The 19,896-nt window shown below is 48.0% G+C and overlaps 2 protein-coding genes across 3 annotated transcripts in view; one reads left to right on the forward strand and one right to left on the reverse strand.

The window, feature by feature from the left end:
• The window catches only part of MAN1A2 (mannosidase alpha class 1A member 2), a 63,249-nt gene extending 53,609 nt beyond the window's left edge, over positions 1 to 9,640 (reverse strand). For both annotated transcript variants that reach the window (XR_013232712.1, XM_077345902.1), the window contains exon 1: positions 8,805 to 9,640. Coding sequence is in view for 1 of the 2 variants with exons in the window: in XM_077345902.1 (XP_077202017.1) it covers positions 8,805 to 9,121 (317 nt within the window). In the remaining variant the exon portion in view is untranslated. The remainder of the gene's footprint in view (positions 1 to 8,804) is intronic.
• Positions 9,641 to 17,207: 7,567 nt separating this feature from the next.
• The window catches only part of CASR (calcium sensing receptor), a 60,702-nt gene continuing 58,013 nt past the window's right edge, over positions 17,208 to 19,896 (forward strand). The window contains exon 1 of the mRNA XM_077345904.1: positions 17,208 to 17,458. The gene's annotated coding sequence lies outside the window, so the exon portion shown is untranslated. The remainder of the gene's footprint in view (positions 17,459 to 19,896) is intronic.

Genomic DNA, 19,896 nt, shown 5'->3' on the forward strand with positions numbered 1-19,896 from the left:
CCAGAAATGGTCGTCTCTGGCTCTCCTGTTGAGGGGGGAGGGTCTACTCCTGTGCCTATGAAACCTGGGTCCGATCTAAGAGCGGTGTCACAGTCAATTTTCCTGTATTATGTGTTGACTGTGCATCCCGACTTTCAATAAACCAACTTTCTGGGGAAGTGCTGAGTGTCGGTAGTCACTGGACTTGGATATCGAGGAGGGGCCCCTTGACTGGACTATCTTCTGGGGTTCGTGACGTTACCAGAGCAGTTGCAGTCCTCTGACAACACCATTTGGGCGAGTTCCAGGAAAGACAGAAGGGCCAATCTAGCCTCTGCAAACCTATCTAAACCCTGCTGGGAAAGAGGCTGGTGAGAAGCAGTTGGCCAAATGAACAGGCTAATCCAAGCATCCCCAACCAGGGTTTCGGGGAACTCCGGGGTTATGCGAGAGCTCCTCGGGGTTACACGGCCTTTCCCAGATGTCCGAATGGCCACTGACACAACTGGACATGTATTTATTGGTTGATTTATATACTGACCCTCTTGGATTTACCATCTAGGGCGGTGAACAAAACAGTCCTCTGTTTCCCCCCTTGATTCCTCTTTATTTCAACACGTGATAGTGACCAACTACAGTTTGCTAATGTTATAACTTTAACTTGTTTGTATTGTGATTAATGAATTGGTTTTATGGTGTTTTATTATTAAATCGTGTAAACCGCCCCAAGATGGTATTCCGAGAGGGGTGGTATATGAATATAAATAAACATTAAATAACAGCGTAATAAAGACAACAAAATTTAGTTAGCAGTAAAAACAGGAGATAACAAAACTTCAATCAGCACAATAGTCGTTAATGAGCTTAATTAGCCAGCTGCAATGTTGGCTGAGGAGGGGGAGAGGAGGAAAGGGGGTAGGGGGAGGGAGGCCCGGTAATTTAGAGATGTAGCTTCCTAACTGGCCTCAACCATAAGCCAAGCAGAAAAGCTCTGTGTTGCAGGCCCTGTGGAACATGGCAAGTTCTGTCGGGGCCCTGATCTTCCCGGGAAGCTTATTCCACCAGGCAGGATCCAGGGCTGAGAAAAGGCTGCTCTATAGATTTGACAGATGTCACACTATAGCTTTGACTCCACCTAGCTATACTTTATAAGCTTCCTATAGAATTCATCTGTCCGACAGTCATTGCTGTATAGTGAGTGTTGGACCAGGATGGAGGGGAACCCAAGGTCAAAAGGTTGCACTCTTTGGCTTCTACTCCTTTGACTGTGATGGCTACATGGCAGAGCAGCTTTGCCTTCAGTTTGGAAGACAAAGAATTCTACAGGCACTTCCACGCTTGGACTTGGGTAACGGTACTAAACTTGGCGACTGAGACCAATACAAATATTGTCATAAAAAAAAAATTAAGAATTCATCTCCATGCTGCATATTTGCATGAATGTATAAATAAGGAACATATTCCCAGGGGATTACTTATGCAAATATTTCCCACGTTATTTGTGGATAATGAGTCCTTTAAGGAACATCGGGCAGCAATTTTTCTAATGCTCCTTATCATAGATCAGTCTTTGGTAGAAATTTAAAAAATAGAGTAATATCAAGGAAGCCTTACAATCTAAAATTCCCTCTTTTGATAAGAGAGTTCAGGATACCGATATGGATCTCAGGAAATTTACAGAAATGTTAATTAAACAGAGATTAACAGGATTATCAATCTGAAAATGTATTTGTTGTTATTGTTAGGTGTGAAGTCGTGTCTGACCCATCACAACCCCATGGACAGTGATGCTCCAGGCCTTCCTGTCCTCTACCATTCCTCAAAGTCCAGAATCCAAAATTAAAAATATAAATTGGTCACCTTTTTTTGCTCAGAAGCTGAATCTACCAGCTCAGGCAGTGAAGAGACCTTACCCCAAATGCATACCCCAGAGGCCATCTCGTCAAGTGAGACTCCCTGACCAATATCAATCGGATTTTGCAAGTTTTCTAGTTGACATTTTTATGCTTTTCAAAACTAAGGAACAATTAGCAACGTTTAAGGTCTGGATGAATGAACAACATCAACATCAAATTTGTGGTGCAATCGAGCAGTACCGAAATTCCATTTTTGGTCACTTTGGGAAGCACTGGTTCTGAAGGTAAATTATAGGTTAATTCTCATCAAAAACCTACAGACAGAAACTCCCTTTTACATTATGATTCTTTTCACCCATGCAATTTAAAAAACAATCTACCTGTGGGTTAATTTTTAAGACTTAAACCCATAAATGACAATGATGGTTCCTTTAAGGCTGCTAATATGCAATTAAGTTGAGCTTTTGAGGAAAGGGGTTACCTACAATAGGCTGTCATGAGCGCCTATGACCGAGCAATTGCAACTCCGTGAGAAGCGCTACTCCAGTAAAAAACAGTGAAACAGATGAACATATTGGCATGTTCATTTGAACATTCTGAATTTTCTAACAAAATAAGGCAGATTATTCAGAAACATTGACACCTGTTATCACATATTCCAGGCTGCCTTTGGCAGAATGGAGGCATGGATACAATATAGGCAAGTTAATATCTCCTCGCAAAGATCTTGGGGGACTAAATTCAGAAATCTCCCATGAGGGAACCGTAAATGTGGGAATTGTATAGTTTGTAAATCTGTTAGAAATTGACCAGTTCACACACACTAGTGGATTGACCATACATATTGATGACTTCATAATTTGTATGTCAAAAACATAATATTTGAACTCTTGTGCTCATGTGAACTCATGTGGGAATTTCAAGTAGAGTAATAAAGACCTGTGCCATGCAGCATTTATCTAGGATATGCAATGACATCAGAGAGGCTCTGTTGGTCTCCCATTGAAAGGAGTTTAAACTTTAATTTTCTTTGGACTTATAACAATTAAGGCACAGTCAGGAACGGACATTCAATAACGTCTTTTGCAGCATGAATGTTTCATGATCTTTAACTTTAACACATTGTCTCCAGGAGATCTAAATGCTAATTGGGATCTAACCTGTTACTTGTAATGACATGCTTGTCAATGCAGTTAAATTAAATCTGAATTAAGCACTTTCACCTGAGTCTTAATTGACAATTACGGAGGGTTAAAAATATTAGTAGTTCTACTAGACATTTGAGAGACCACATTATAGAGGAGTACTCTCCAAGAAACTGGGAGCAGACAGATTATTATCTGAACTAAAACATTGTCTGAGGAAGAATGCTTGCACTTGAAAGCTCAAGCCTTGAATAAATCTTTAGAATAAAAGAATAATAGAGTTGGAAGGGTCCTCATGGGTCATCTAGTCCAACCCCCTGCACTATGCAGGACACTCACATCCCAATCGCTCATCTACTGTAGTCTGCCACCCCTTTGCCTTCACGGAATCAGCCTCTCCGTCAGATGGCTCTAGCCTCTGTTTAAAAATTTCCAAAAATGGAGAACCACCACCTCCCGAGGAAGCCTGTTCCACTCAGAAACTGCTCTAACTGTCAGGAACTTCTTCCGGATGTTTAGACGGAATTTCTTTTGAATTAATTTCATCCCATTCGTTCTGGTCTGTCCCTCTGGAGCAAGAGAGAACAACTCTGCTCCATCCTCCATATGGCACCCTTTTAAATACGAAGATGGTTATCAGATTCCCTCTCAGTCGTCTCCTCTCCAGGCTAAATAGACCAAGCTCCCCCAAACTTTCTTCGCACGTCTTGGTCTCCAAACCCCTCACCAGCTTTGTTGCCCTCCTCTGGACACGCTCCAGTTTGTCTACATCCCTCTTCAACTGGGGTGCCCAAAACTGAACACAGTACTTCAAGTGAGGCTGAACCAGAGCAGAAGTCTTAAAGGTGCCACTGGACTCTGATTTTCTTTTGTTGTAAAACATTGTATGTTACTAAGAACGACTGCATTACATTGTATTGTATTTTGTTTATAGTGTTTTTGGCTTGGACCATTTTTGAAAAATTTTGAGAAAATTATATTTCACCCTGTAATGTAGGGATGTACTCCTGAAGTTTTCTTTTCTTTTTGCATTTTTATATTGTATATATTTGTTGATATATCTTTTGTTATTCAACAGAGCATAGCCATTGAGGAAGGTTTTTCTGAAAACAAAGTACAGACCTAGGTACACATTCTGCTTGGTTACATATATAGAACATTTCTTGAAGTGCTTACAATAAATTGTTTATTGGACTGCCGTTGGTCATTCTTTTTTCGGTTTGGTACCTCACAGGATTGTCATGAGGATAACAGGAAACAATTCAAACTGTTTTGGACTCCCATTGGAGAGAAAGGTGGGGGAGAATGAAGTTAATCATAATTATGTTTTGATTTCACAATGTAATTTTCGGTCAGAATTAACCTGAACCACAGGATGTCAAAGAGTCATTCCAAACCAGTGCTATTAATAAGAAGAGCTGGGTTTTTATGCCCTCCTTTTCACTACCTGAAGGAGTTGCAAAGTGGCTTACAAACACCTTTCCCTCCCTCTCCCCACAACAGACTCCCTGTGAGGTATGTGAGGCTGAGAGAGCTCTAAAAGAACTGTGACTGGCCCAAGGCCATCCAACTGGCTTTATGAGGACAAGCAGTCTAGCACACTTTACCGACTATATGCTCACCTTTCTGCAGGCTCAAATTCTCAAATCTGCTTTCATCTCTCAAGAACAAAGCAAGCTAGAAGAAGAGTTGGTTCTTATATGCCACTTTTCTCTACCTGAAGGAGGCTCAAAGCGGCTTACAATCGCCTTCCCTTTCCTCTCCCCACAACAGACACCCTGTGAGGGAGGTGGGGCTGAGAGAGACCTGATATTATGGAATAAGAAGAGTTGGTTTTTATATGCCGCTTTTCTCTACCTGAATGAGGTTCAAAGCAGCTTACAGTCCCCTTCCCTTTCCTCTCTCCACAACAGACACCCTGTGAGGTGGGTGAAGCTGGGAGAGCCCTGATATCACTGCTCGGTCAGAACAGTTTTATCAGTCCTGTGGCAAGCCCAAGGTCACCCAGCCCTGGTCCCTGGGGAACCCTGGGCTTACACAAGGGCTTCTCACGGGTTACACAGCCTTTCCCAAAAGTTCAGACAGCCACAGATATCACTAGACGTCACTGAAGCTTCTCCTGTTGCTCTACAGGCCTAGTCTCTTTCTCCACAATGGAAATGGTAAATGATTGACTGGCTGGCTCTCGCATCTTATTTCCATGCTCACTTCTCTGAAAGGGCATGTCACCCCTTCCAGAGTTCCCCAAAGCCTGAAAAATATTTCAGGGGTTCCTCCAGACAAAAGGTTGAAAAAGGTTGCCTCAGGAGAAGAGCAACAATGACTGTGGATTTTTCCTGATTTACATGCGCTATTTATACATGCGCTTTTTATTTTTTGCTTTTTACATTTATTTTGCTTTTTACATTTTTGGTTAGATGTAAGTGATTATTATTTCACACTGATGATAGTTCACAACCTAAGTTCCCCGTCACTTTGTCATAAGCGACTCAGAGCAAAGGTAAAATGGAGAAAAATATTTTAAACGGTATCAGGATCCGGCTTATATAAGCCACTTTATCATTGTTTGCTTCCTGCCTTTGCTTTCAGTATTCCATATCCCTGGGCCAAGACAGATAACATACACCACTTAATTTTTAGCCAGTGTAACTTTACAGTTGCATTTGCAAGAACATTTTACAAGCTTACTTCTGATAACACACTTTTAAAGATGGCCAGTTAAGGGATGTGGCCCTTCCTATGGTAGCCAAAGTAGCAAACTCAGATACCTGGCAAATTCTTTCCTCCAAGTTACATAGTCCACATAGTTGTCATTCAGGGACTTAGATACTCTACTCCAGGTTCTCAGAATCTACACTTCAAAAAGATTTGGCTCCTGCCTATTCATGTCCACTAAAGCAGGAGTAGTCAACCAGTGGTCCTTCAGATGTTCATGGACTACAATTCCCATGAGCCCATGCCAGCAAACGCTGGCAGGGGGCTCATGGGGATTGTAGTCCATGGACATCGGGAGGACCACAGGTTGACTACCCCTGCTCTAAAGAGCACTGAGATCTGTGAATTCCAACTTTTTGATGGTCCCTGGCCCCAAAGAAGTACATTTGGCTTCTCAGCCCTGGCTCCAAGCTGGTGAAATGAGCTTCCAGCAGAGATCCAGACCCTACTAGAGCTGCCAAAGTTCTGAAGGGCCTGCAAAACAGCTTTCTTCCGGCAGACACACGGTTATGGCCAATGCATACACACTGTAACATCGAAAGAGGCCTCCCCCACACATACCCCTTCCCTTTTCACCTTTGGAGTGCGGATATTCGGACCCAAAACTTAATCCTGCAAATACATGCAGAGAATCATAGAAATATAGAGTTGGAAGGGGCCACACAGGCCATCTAGTCCAACCCCCTGCTCAATGCAGGATCAGCCCAAGCATCCAAGAAAAGTGTGTATCGAACCTTTGCTTGAAGACTGCCAGTGAGGGGGAGCTCACCACCTCCTTAGGCAGCCTATTCCACTGCTGAATTACTCTGACTGTGAACATTTTTTTCCTGATATCTAGCTTATATCGTTGTACTTGTAGTTTAAACCCATTACTGCGCGTCCTTTCCTCTGCAGCCAACGGAAACAGCATCCTGCCCTCCTCTAAGTGATTATCAGACCACCTATATTTTAAATTAGAAATTAGTTTTACTTGTTCCCTGATTAACTGCTTTATACCAGGTATATGTATGGATTTTTTACATGTCAGCTGCCCCGAGATTGTTGTGAGACAGGGGCATCCTACAAATCCAAAAAATAAATGCATAAATAAGTCCAGGCGGAGGACCATCCCTAACTGGGCAGACCTTACTTCCACTCTATAGTCCGAGTAAAAAAACACTAAACACATAGTCTTCTGATCACCCCAGAACGAGAAAGAATGCCTATCAACTGTGACAGCTGCCTGACAACTCATGGCTCCTCTATGCATCAGCCACGTCATCAAACAAGATAAATGATCCCTTTCTCTGATGACTTTTACCTACAGCCCAAGACTTTGCAGAGGGGGCCTACTGCTTTATATGCAGGAGGAGTCAGGTTGAATCTCTGTCACCCGCAGTTAATATGAATGGGAAATGTTGCAAAAGAACTCTGAGATGCAGAAGAGCTACTGCCAGGCAGTGAAAAAACGACTAATAATAATAACAGTAGTAGTAGTAATAGTAAAGTAATAGTAAAAGCAATGATAATAGTAATAATATTTTATTTTTATAGCCCACCCTTCCCAGTTGCTCAAGGCAGGTAACAACAGAATGAAATATACAAAATGATATACTATACATCAATAAAAGAATTAATATATAAATTTAGGTTAACATTATATAACAAACCACTTCCTTAAAAACCTTATATATTTATGGCTAATTTACATGGGGCCAATTGTGAGTGGGGTTTTTAGGCAGGGAGGACAGCATTTCCTCCATGTTAATTCCCTGGCCATAGCCTAAAGCAGGGGTAGTCAACCTGTGGTCCTCCAGATGTCCATGGACTACAATTCCCATGAGCCCCTGCCAGCATTTGCTGGCAGGGGCTCATGGGAATTGTAATCCATGAACATCTGGAGGACCACAGGTTGACTACCCCTGGCCAGCTCTGTCTTACAGGCCCTCTGGGAAAGTTGAAGGCCCCAAAGGGCCCTGATCTCATCAGGGAGAGTGTTCCAGCAGGCCAGGTCCAGAGCCAAAAATTGGTCAAGGCCAATTTTACTTCTTTCGGGCCAAGGATCCTGAGCAAATTCTGATGGTTTGATCTTAGTGCTCTTGGGAGAAGAAGAGGCAGTCTCCTGGACTAACCACTGTTCTCACTCACTATAAGGCAGCTTCATGGACTATACCGGAGAGACATCACCATCGCTCAAAGGAAGAACATTCTGCTCAACATACAGATAGTTCCTGATTCAAGCACCTGCATCTCTCTGTAGAAGAAGCCAGACAGCAATTTTCCACTCAGAGTAATCAACACTAACCTTATTAGGACTATGACGTGACTCAGTATTTGGAACAAAATTTGAGTCCTGCGGTACCTTTAAGACCAACAAAGTTTTATTCAAGTGTGCAAGCACACTTCCAGTCAGGGTAGTTCATCAGTTACCTAAGGAGGTAGTGAGCTCCCCTTCACTGGCAGGCTAAACAGCAGCTGGACACTTATCCTGGAAGCTTTAGGCTGATCTTGCATTGACAAAGGGGTTGGACTAGATGGCCAGACCCTACCCAGCTCTGTGAGTCTATAATAATGAAGAAGATATAATTTATATCTGAAGTGTCCGGGAACACAAAAGTCTATACCTTGAATAAAACTTGGTTGGTCTTCAAGGTGCCACAAGATCTGAACTTTGTTCTGCCACTAACTAACTCAAATCTATCAGTATAGGGAGGATCTTTGCTGTCAAAAAGGGATCCGGCTTTCCAGGCCTAAGGTCCCAGCTTCGCTCCCTAGTGTCTCCAGCTAACAGGGTCAGACAGCAGAGGATGCACTAGAGACCAGGGGCAGTCAACCTGCAGCACTCCAGATGTTCATGGTCTACAATTCCCATGAGCCCCTGCCAGCGTTCACTGGCAGGGGCTCATGGGAATTGTAGTCCATGGACATCTGGAGGGCTGCAGGTTGACTACCCCTGCACTATACCTCTGCAATAAATACCCCAAAACCATCAGCCAGCCAGGATAGGCAAGAACGAGCTCTCCCATGTGCATTCGGTGCATTCATATGTGCTCCAGATCCTTCAAGCCCCTCTCCCCCAAAGTGACACCTGCTCTTCCCAGCCAGCATCCCCTGGGTGGGGGGGTCCTACCTGTGGCGGTGCTGGTCGTGGCCTTGCCCGTGGATGAGATAGCCGCCGGCATTCTTCCCGCCTTTGCTGGTGTCCACGTGGGGGATGAGGACGTCCTCCAGGCCCAGGTCGAAGCGCTTGTGCTTGGACGAGTCCGGCAGGAAGAAGAAGGCCCCGAAACACAGCGTGATGAAGGCACTGAGAATCAGCAGCAGGATGAACTTCTCCGAGAGTCTCAAGGTAGCCCGGTGGTGCGGGAAGGACGACGACGACGAGGGCCCCAGGTTGCGAGGCGGGATCCGGCGCCCGGAGAGGGGCAGCAGGGCAGGGGTGGTCATGGCGGGGAGACCACGAGGGGGAAGAAGAGGAGGAAGAAGAGGAGGAGGAGGAGGAAGGGCGCAACAGCAGCGAAGCGGGATCCGCAGCCGGCCCCAGCCCAGCCCAGCCCGCCGACGCTTCGTGGCTCAGCAGGGCCGCCCGGCGCGGGCTGTCATCGCGGCGCCTTCCCCCCGGCAGGGAGACCCCGCAGCCTGCCCGGCCGCGCGCTCATGGGCGGCGGGGGAACCGGCGGCGCTTAGGGCCGCGCGGGGAGGGCAGCCCAACGGCAGGGGCAGGGCCGCTCCCGCATGCCTGGCCGGGGGGCCGCCTCGCGCGCCCTCCGGGCCCCTCTCCCGCCGCCTGGGCCGAGGCACCCCGGGCCCCGCTCTCCCCGGGCGACGGCGCCTGCCCTCGGCCGCTCCCGCGCCTCGCCTCGTCCCCGCCGCCGATCCACCAACGGGCCAGGCGGCCGAGCGGCGCGGCGCGGCTCTGCTCGGCGGTCTCCTCAGGCAGGAGCGCGACGGCTCGTCGTGCGCCTGCGCGCGGGCCGAGCGGAAGCGGATGCGCGGCGGCCTCCCCCGGCGACCATGGAATCGGGCGGGTAGAGCGGCGCCGCGGGCTGGGCCTAACTCTATGGTCAGACGGCGGGGGGTGTTTCCAGGCTGGGGTTGCTGGTAGGGGTTTGGGGTGGGTGTGGTTTGGAAAGGAATAACTATTATTATTTTCTTCTTCTTAAAAAAAATTATATTTATTTTACACTCTTTGTTGCATTTTTATATTCATTTATGACATGTCTTCTGCACAAGTAGGGATGCCAAGCTCCAGGTGGGACCTGGGGATGCCCTGGAATTCCAGCTCATCTCCACCCGACAGAGATCAGTTCCCCCCTGGAGAAAATGGCTGCTTTGGAGGGTGAGCTCCAGAGTAGTATTCTCCACTGAGGTCCTTCCTGCCCCCAAATCCCACCTGTTCCCAGCTTCACCCCATTGCATTAGACTTCACTGAGGTCCCACCTCGCCCTAGATCTCACCCTCTCCCAGCTCCACCCAAAAAATCTCCAGGTATTTCCCAACCCAGAGCTGGCAGTCCTAGTTCCCCTGGAGAAAATGGCTGCTTTGAAGTGTGGACTCCACAGCATCATACTCCAGAGAGGTCCCTCCCCTTCCCAAATCCCACCCACTCCTAGCTCCACCCCGAAAGTCTCCAGGTATTTCCCAACCCAGAGTTGGCAACCAATTTTAGATTGCCGCCCAGCCTGGGAAAAGCTGACTGAAACCACACGAGAAGCATCTTGCAGGCTAGGACAGGCAAGGAGGTAGTCACAGAACATTTTATGTATTTATCATATGGCAGAGTTACTCACAGGAAGCAGAGAAATATATGATATGTGGCCAAGTAGGTTCAACAGTCAAGCAGACAGACTGGGCAATTCCCATAAATGGTAATCCACTCAACCATAGCTGGAGAGAGTACAAAGAACTTTTATCACATCTCCCTGGAAAGCACAACACTCATGTTCCTGTGACGGGTGGAAAATAGTTTGGTGGGCTGTTCCATGATCACATTCAGAACCTGTTATTTTTGCTTCATTTCATGATTTGTACAACAATTTGGGTTCAGTTCTAGCTCACCTCCTTATGGTGTAGCCTGCATGGCATCAAAAAGCATTATTGATGTGGAACGCATCTTCTGGAGCACCTCCTGGGACGGAAATACATACGTCCATAGTTCCACTCCAGGGAGCACACCAGAAGAGGGAGGGAGGCAACCAGTGAAGGCAGAGGTGGGGACACTAGCTGCAAGGTATGGAGGAAAGGAGACGGCTGGTTGAGGTGGAGGCCAGGACAGCAGCCACGAGGCAGGGAGGGAGGGAGACTGCTGGTGGAGGCCTCTGGGGCCGGGGCAGAGACCCTGTGGCTTGCCTTTGGGGGCTGGAGCAAAGACTGTGCAAAAGCCACAGCATTGTCCCAGAGGTTCTGGGGGCCAGGGTGGAGGCGATGAAGCAGGTGCTGCCCTCTAGGATGGAGGAGGCTTGGTCACTCCTGGGAAAACAGATAAGGGGGGAGGGGGGAGGACTCTTTGTGTGGGTGTGGGTGTGTGTGGGAGGGGTGCAACCGGGGAATAGGTTGGGGAAGTGAGAGGGAAGGGGAAGTGGGAAGGGAAGGAGCCTGTGTTTGTGTGTGTTTGTGAGACAGAGAGGGGGAGGTGGATCAAAGAACTCTGGAGCAGGTATGTGTTCCACATAACTGAAATCCTGGGTGTCACTACTCTTTTCTTCCTTTGAGGTCTAAGGATAAGGTCTGAGCTAGTTGCTATCAGCAATTGATTACATATTTTGCTCATTACTCCCCTTGGTCGACACCTTTATTGAACCCAAGATGTTTCCCATGCAATTCAATCTCAAGTGAATGCAAACAAATCCAAATTATTTTCCCCCCTGTTTCTCTCAGAAATTGTTAACCGTTTTCATTATGCTGTATGTCAATTTACTCTCACACTTTGCCTGTATGTATGAACTGATTGCTTCCATTCCATGACATTGTATCTGAGGAAGTGCACATGGAAGTTCATATCTTGAACACAACGTTGCTGGTCTTAAAGGTGCCCCTGGACTTGGAAGGGGATGCCCATATTTCTGAATAACTTTTCTGATCAAATTGTACGTTCTAGTACAGGGGTGGCCAGACAGTGGCTCTTTAGATGTCCTTGAACTACAATTATCATGAGCCCCTGCCAACACAAAGAACTGGGAAGAGCGTAGTGTAGGGTTGCCAAATTGGCTCTCCAGATGTCCATGGACTACAGTTACCATGAGCCCCTGCCAGAAAGGAACCCCAGGCTGAAGATGGGTTTCAGCATGCAAAAAAAGCCTTCCTCGATTGGGGCTGTTGACTGTAAGAATGACCATACTGGAAGTAGACATTTCCACACAGCATCTCTTGAGACTCCTGCAAGAATGTCTAGTTGTCCAATAGAGTTAAAACCAAAAATGAAACCAGGGAGAAAGGGAACCTCACTACAGAACAAAGAAAACAGGTGCCCACTCGCATAAACTCATGTCTTTTGGCCAGGAGCTTCTATTGGCTGGAGGCTTTTCCTGACTGAATTTCTAAGGCATGGATGAAGGTTTTATAATCATGTACATTGAGTCTTAGATAGGCATTGGGCTATTAACTATCACTCCCGATTAAGTTTGAAGATTCTGGCACCTCAAGAATGCATCCAGTGAAACTGGTGAATGATGAGCCAGCTGCCAGTTGGCTGCCACGGTGCTTATGTTTTTTTCACTGCAAGGAAAACCTTTGTTGTTAGTTGTTTAATTGTTAATTCTCTATTTCAGGGGTGGACAAATGGTGGCTTTCCAGATGTCTGTGGACTACAATTCCCATGAGTCCCTGCCAGCATGTGCATGTGCTGTAGAGGGCCACAACCTAGGGGGTGGCAGGTTACAGTCTCAGCGATAGGGTTGTGGGTGTCATGCATGGGGCGGGGGGTTGGACTAGATCAGGGGTAGTCAAACTACGGCCCTCCAGATGTCCATGGACCACAATTCCCAGAAGCCCCTGCCAGCAAATGCTGGCAGGGGCTTCTGGGAATTGTAGTCCATGGACATCTGGAGGGCCGCAGTTTGACTACCCCTGGACTAGATGATTCTAACCCTGCTCTATTGCCTGTTACCACTTGTATGCAATCTTAGTTGCTGCATTTTCTGCAAGGAAGTTCCTTATTGTCATTAGTTCAACAGTCCAATTTTTCACTTTTTTCAGTTCATTTCTGGTCTTTGTATGATTTCTTTATATTTGTTTATGTCAGCCATCTGCTTTTTTCATATTTAATACAATTAAAAAAAAAAACCCACAACTTTTGAGACAGTTTCTTAGAATGGGCTCCTCTATTCTTTGTTTGGCTTTGTTGAATACAGTTGCCAACTCCAATTTGGGAAATTCCTGGAGATTTAGAGGGCCGGGGCCTAGGACTGGCAGAGTTTGGAGAGGGGAAGGACCTCAACTGAGCCACTTTCTCCAGGGGAGAATCTGGAGATCGGCTGTAATCCTAGGATATCTTCAGGCCGTGCTTCGAGGATAGGAATCCTAGAAATCGGGTTGCCAGCTCCCCTCTCCCCCAGCCATAAGTAGGGGGTGGGGGATTAGGATGGACAGCTTCAGGTTAGGAACCCCCCATAGGTTTGGGAATGGAGCCAGGGGAGGGGTCCAAGATCCTATTCTCTAGTTCAGGGGGAGTCAACCTGTGGTCCTCCAGATATCCATGGACTACAATTCCCATGAGCCTCTGCCAGCATTTACTGGCAGGGGCTCATGGGAATTGTAGTCCATGGACATCTGGAGGACCACAGGTTGACTACCCCTGCTCTAGTTCACATGCTTTTGCCATGTTGTCTGTATTGGGGATCATTTTTCTTTGTCCTGATGTATTAATCTCTTCTTATGCTTTGTGATGTATTCCTTTCAAAAAGGTTGTGGACAAAATGGAGAGGGGTCAAAGGAGAGTGATGAAGATGATCTGGGGCCTGGGGACCAAACCTTATGAGGAAAGGCCGAGGGACTTGGGAATGTTCAGCTTGGAGAAGAGGAGGCTGAGAGGGGGCAGGATGGCTCTCTTGAAATATCTGAAAGGTTCACACTTGGAACAGTGCATGGAGTAGTTCCTGTTGTCTATGTGGATCTCCAGAGGACCGAGCTTGAATTCCGAGACAAGATTGAAATTCCGCAACTACGACTGGCCAGTTCACGGCCAGATCCCAACTGCCCGATCCAATCAGTTTAAAGCGGAAGCAACCTATAGCGTACAGTGGCAGAAAATGTTGTTCAGGGTTGTATATATTTGAGTGTTTTGGAGGGGTTTCTTAGTTCAGTTTTGAGTTCACTTGTACCTCAATAAAGAGCTAAAATGAACTCGCAGTGTCTGTGTCTCTGAACCCACGGATTTAACAGTTCCTGTTGGCAACAGAGAATAGGACCCACAGTTTGATTTCCCATGCTTCCACATACAGCCCGCTGGGTGACCAGGGCCCAGTCACAGTCGTCTTAAGAGCTGTTCTCACAGAGCTCTCTCAGTCCCTCCTACCTCACAGGGTGTCTGTTGTGGGGAGAAGAAGGGAAGGTGGTTGTAAGCCGCTTTGAGACTCCTTCGGGTAGAGAAAAGCGGCAAATAAGAACCAACTCTTCTTCAGTAATATCAGGGCTCTCTCAGCCTCACCTCCCTCACAGGGTGTCTGTTGTGGGGAGAGGAAAGGGAAGGCAACTGAAAGCCGCTTTGAGACTCCTTTGGGTTGTGAAAAGCGGGGTATAAAAAACAACTCTTCTATATGAAGCCAATGATGAGAAAGAGTGTGCTATCCACTACTGTGCAAAACAAAGCTCCCAACTGAGGCACTTTTCTCATATGATGCTTCCGCAATGCAAAATGTAATACACTATCCGCTTCTAGATGTTTTCTTTAATAGGTGAAAGAAGTCCCAGTACCGCAGGTGTCCCTTTTGCCAGTGAAGGTTACGAGGAGCCACTAGATGGCGCCAGTGTCCCATCTGCGGCCACAGAACCCCGACAAGAAGATACGAAATCTATGAAGCCTGGCTGCCAGACATTACAGAGGCCATAGATAAGTAGCTAAGTAGGGTCGACCCTGCCTAGTATTTGGATGGGTGACCTCCAAGGGCTTGGATACAGTTCCTCCCAGGAACACTAGGGGGTCACAACATGGAGACAGGCCATAGCAAACCAGCAAACATCCCTTGCCTGGCTGCCAGACAATCTTCGGCCCTCCTGGCTACACGGCACATGCCGTACGACAGATAATAAAAATCCAATCCAAACATGCGGAATCCCAGTGGATTATATCCTGGCTACGGTTATCTGCGCTGGGTTGGAAAATAGCTGGAGATTTCGGGGGGGGGGGTGGAACCTGGGAAGTGTAGGGGTTTTTTTGGGAGAGGGAGACCTCAGCGGAGTATACTGCCACAAAGCAGCCATTTTCTCCAGGGGAAACTGATCTTGACAGAGTGGAGATCCACTGTTAAGACAGGAAGATCTGCAGGTCTGACCAGGAGGGTCACAGACAAAAAGAAAGCCGACAAACCGGCTATGTGCAAAGTACAAACCCAGAATCTTCTTTATTCTTCAACAGTGACAAGAGCACTAAAATGAGTTCTGACCTTAAGCTTGTTTTCAAGGAGAAAATCCTTCACTAGCGGCTCAGGTTTTTAAATAAACCAATTAAAACACAAATTATTGTCATTTGTTCTATATATTTACAGCAAAAAAATGTAAAGGTATCCCCTGTGCAAGCATCAAGTCATGTCTGACCCTTGGGGTGATGCCCTCTAGCGTTTTCTTGGCAGACTCAATACGGGGTGGTTTGCCAGTGCCTTCCCCAGTCATTACCGTTTACCCCCCAGCAAGCTGGGTACTCATTTTACCGACCTCGGAAGGATGGAAGGCTGAATATGACAAATATTAAGTATAAATAACATAAATAAATACCTCAAGTTCCAGTGTTTAAGCAGGGGTATTCTGGATCAGTCAAGTCAGTGTATGCCTTACCATTTAATAAAGTTTTTACCTGTACCATTGAGTACTCACTGAGGCTGGTCTAGAATGACAACAATTTGTGACATGGTTATAATTAGTTTATTTAGAAACAGATCGAACAGTTCCGCTAGGGCCCGCAAGGGGGAGCTCTTCCACCAGACATTGGATTGAGGCCGACCAGAGCATCTGCAGGGCTCCTGAACCTCCCTCCCAAGAACCCATACCCCTGAACCAAGGACCTGTTGAACTGTTACAAATTCAGTGGTTCTCAACCTTCCTAATGCCGCGACCCTTTAATACAGTTCCTCATGTTGTGGTGACCCCCCAACCATAAAATTATGCCAGTATTCCTCCACAGAAATTAAACTAAAACTGACCAAGGGCGTGAAGATCCGTTGTTCAGGATTGCATATAAATTGGTTTTCTCCCCGGCTTGTCTCAGTTTAGTTCTGCCTCTTGTCCCACCATGCCGATCTCGCTCTTTTCCGCTGCTGAAGACAGACGCTCTATCTCGATCCACCCTGCAAAGCTGTTGTGTGGATGTCCCCCCCCCCCCGCCTCGGCCAAGCTGCTCACCCTGCCACGACCTCTGTAAAAGGGTCGTTCGACCCCCAAAGGGGTCCTGACCCCCAGGTTGAAAACCACTGGGTTAGACTGTGACTTTCAGTTATAGTTGCTGTTGTTATTGTTATCGCTGTTACGGTTACAGTCCATTTACATGTTCAGGGGTAGTCAAACTGCGGCCCTCCCCTGTTTCATGTGAACCGCCTTGACCCTCAGGGGAGGGTGGTATATAAATATAATTAATTAATGAGTTTAATGCTAGATCTCATTTTGGCTTTGTTGTTGCTGTTTAACAATAACGATGGTTCTTGGTTAGCGCGTAGCTCCTTTGTCAGCTTTTGTTTCGTCCATGCCTTCCTTGTCCTTCGGCTGGTGGGTGATCTTTTGGGTGCAACCCAAGCTCTGGTGGATAAGGTTGCCAACCTCCAGGTGGGACCTGGAGATCTCCTGGGATTGCCATTGATCTCCAGGCGACAGAGATCAGTTCCTCTGGCGGAAACGGCTGCTCTGGCGGGTAAGCCGAGGGATGCCAGCCTCCAGGTGGGGCCTGGAGATTTTTTGGAATTGCTCCTGATCTCCCGCATCCATAATTCCAGCTTGATGTAGCAGCTAATATAGAGAAACGGGTTAGATTTCCCACTCCTCCACATGCAGCCAATCGGGTGCCCTTGGGCCCGTTTCAGTTCTCTCAGAGCTCTCTCAGACTCACCTACCTCACAGGGACTCTGTTGCAGGGAGAGGAAGAGAAGGCGACTGTCAGCGGCTTTCTCTTTCGGGTAGTAAAAAGTGGCGTATAAAAAAACAACTCTTCTTCAGCTCTGGAAATTTCCCACGCAGGAAGTTCGAACACTTGCAGCTCGACTTCCCCAAACTCCAGCACAAGAAAATCCCGCGCACCCTAACTTGGGAAGGCTCCTTGTACGCAGAAAGCTAGCTCTTCAGGGAGCCGGCCGCCCAACGGCGCGTTGAAGAAACAACGCGGAGGGAGGGAGCCTTTTCCGACCGGCTCCGCGGCTCCCACCGGCTCCGCCCGCCGCACATGGGGCGCCCGCCGCTGCCGGCTCGTCCGCTCTCCTCCTCCTCCTCCCCGCTGCCGGCTCGCTGGGCGGCTGGCCAAGCCCGCCCGCTTCCCTCTCTCTCTTTGGCCGGGGCGAGTCCCGAGGTGGCCGGATCGTCGCTCGGCAAGGTCAAGGCGGCCGGCCATGGAGGCGCCCCGCCGGGCAAGGAGCCCTCCCTCCCGGGCAGGTGGGTCGGCGGAGCGGGCGGCCAGGGGGCGCCGGGGCGCGGCCATCGGGCCGAAAGGTCGGGCCGAAAGGGCGTGCGACGGGCGGGCGGACTGGGTGGGTGGGTGTGTGTGGGGGGGATCCCTCTGCCCCACTGGGGACCCAACTCCGCGGCGTCGAGGCCGTCGGACTGGTCGGAGCGCCGCTGTCGTTTTGGTGGGCTTCCTCGGGAGTAAGGCGCGCAGGGGCCGGCAAAAGTCAGCGGATCGAGTTAAGCTCTTGGGGGGGGGGGAGTTTGGCGAGAGGGAGAGGGTCTTTCACTGTTTTTCCAGCATCACCACCACCACCCCCACCACCACCATTATTATTATTATTATTATTATTATTATTATTATTATTATTATTATTATTATTATTATTATTATTATTATTATTATTATTATTATTATTATTTAAATTCAATTCTTAGATTTAATTTCTATACTGGCTCAGGGCGGTTTACGTCATACAACTGGAAGTTAACAACTAATTAAAACCAACATAACATAACAATGTTAACAATATCAAACAGAACAAAAACATCAGTAGAAGCCGACTGGCCTTTTGTTCTGCCCAGGAAAATGCCGCCCCTTGGAAGGGCCTGCGCCGACCCGTGCGGCATGGGACTTCCTTGCGTGTAAAAATTGTGCAGGTTCGCTCTGCTCAGAGGAATGGAAAACGCTCCATTAAACTGACCGGGAGCCGTGGGAGAGATCGTTCATTTCGATGCTTAAGGGGTTGCAGTCTCCCATTGGAAACAATGAGGTTTACTTCCAAACGAGGGCTTAGAATCGTAAAGCCATAGAGTTGAAAGGGCCCTCCAGAGTCATCTAGCCCAACCCCCTGAACAATGCAGGAAATTCACAACTCCTGGCCGGTCTGCAGCAACCCCAGTTCCATGCCCAGATGATGCCCTCCTCACAAAAAAACAGAATCCCTGGCCAGTCTGGTCTAAAAGAAATTCACCTCCTGACCCCAAAGTACCCATCAGCATTTCCCTGGGCATGCAAGAAAGGGCCACAAGAGCCAAGCATGGACACCACCCCTTCTGCCCATCCTTTCACCATCTGTCTAAATTAGTGCATGCTTCATCTGGGAAAAGCCCCACGACTTTCAGCCTCTTCCTCCCATGTAAGTGTAGCTAGGACACAATCCTAGGCGTGCTCAGGCTGCAGTAGCACCCCCGTCCCAATTTATTCCCAAGTAAACATGGCTAGAATCTGAACCACCCAATTTGATTCAAGGTATAAGCTTTCCTCTGCATGCACACGAATGCTGCTACCTCGGATCAAACTGTGGAAGGTGCCCCTGGACGCAAATTTCATTCCCCTGCTTCAGACCAACAGGGCTCCCCACCTGAATCCATGGTTAGTCTGTGAGTTGCTGGCCAAGGGGAGCTAGAGGTTTCACACCAAGTAGGGGTGGGTGAAGAGCCTCTTGTGGCGCAGAGTGGTAAAGCAGCAGACATGCAGTCTGAAAGCTCTGCCCATAAGGCTGGGAGTTCGATCCCAGCAGCCGGCTCAAGGTTGACTCAGCCTTCCATCCTTCCGAGGTGGGTAAAATGAGTACCCAGCTTGCTGGGGGGTAAATGGTAATGACTGGGGAAGGCACTGGCAAACCACCCCGTATTGAGTATGCCATAAAATGCTAGAGGGCATCACCTCAAGGGTCAGACATGACTCGGTGCTTGCACAGGGGATACCTTTACCTTTACCTTTAGGGGTGGGTGGGGAAATGGAGCATTTGTGAAATCCTTGGCCCTGTCTTTGGGGGGGCTCAATACACCTTGCTAGCAGGTGTCTGGGGGTGGGATGGGGTTGGGCATTTCAGCTTCCGACAATGTTTAGCTACCGTTGAGACCTTGTGGCAGTGGCTCTTTTCCAGCGCACGCACAGCTCAGGCTAGACTCCTCTATCGAGGGCCAGCCTGAAGTCCGCGGTGTTGCGGATTGTCGGCGATTCAATCTCGGCTTCTCTTGCAAAAGGCTGCGATGGCTGAGCCCCAGTAATTGTGAACAGAGAAGGGGAAGGGATAATTGTGCCTTTGGTGTTCAAAACTCTGGGTCCAATAGAGCAGGGGTAGTCAACCTGTGGTCCTCCAGATGTCCATGGACTACAATTCCCATGAGCCCCTGCCAGCAAATGCTGGCAGGGGCTCATGGGAATTGTAGTCCATGGACATCTGGAGGACCACAGGTTGACTACCCCTGCAATAGAGCCTTAAACCTCCAGCATTATGCATGGAAGGATCCCCACTGGAAAAAACTCTACCTCCCTTTATATTTTGGAGGTGGGAAGGGCTGTCCAGCTGCAGCCAATTTACGGCAGGGTTTTTAAGTCAAGGGAGATTGAGAGGTGACTCGCCGTGGCCGGCCTCTGCGTAGCAACCCGGGTCTCCCATCCAAATCAGGGCTGACCCTGC

Source organism: Paroedura picta, chromosome 7 (assembly GCF_049243985.1).
Source record: "Paroedura picta isolate Pp20150507F chromosome 7, Ppicta_v3.0, whole genome shotgun sequence".
NCBI classification, from domain to species: Eukaryota; Metazoa; Chordata; class Lepidosauria; order Squamata; family Gekkonidae; genus Paroedura; species Paroedura picta.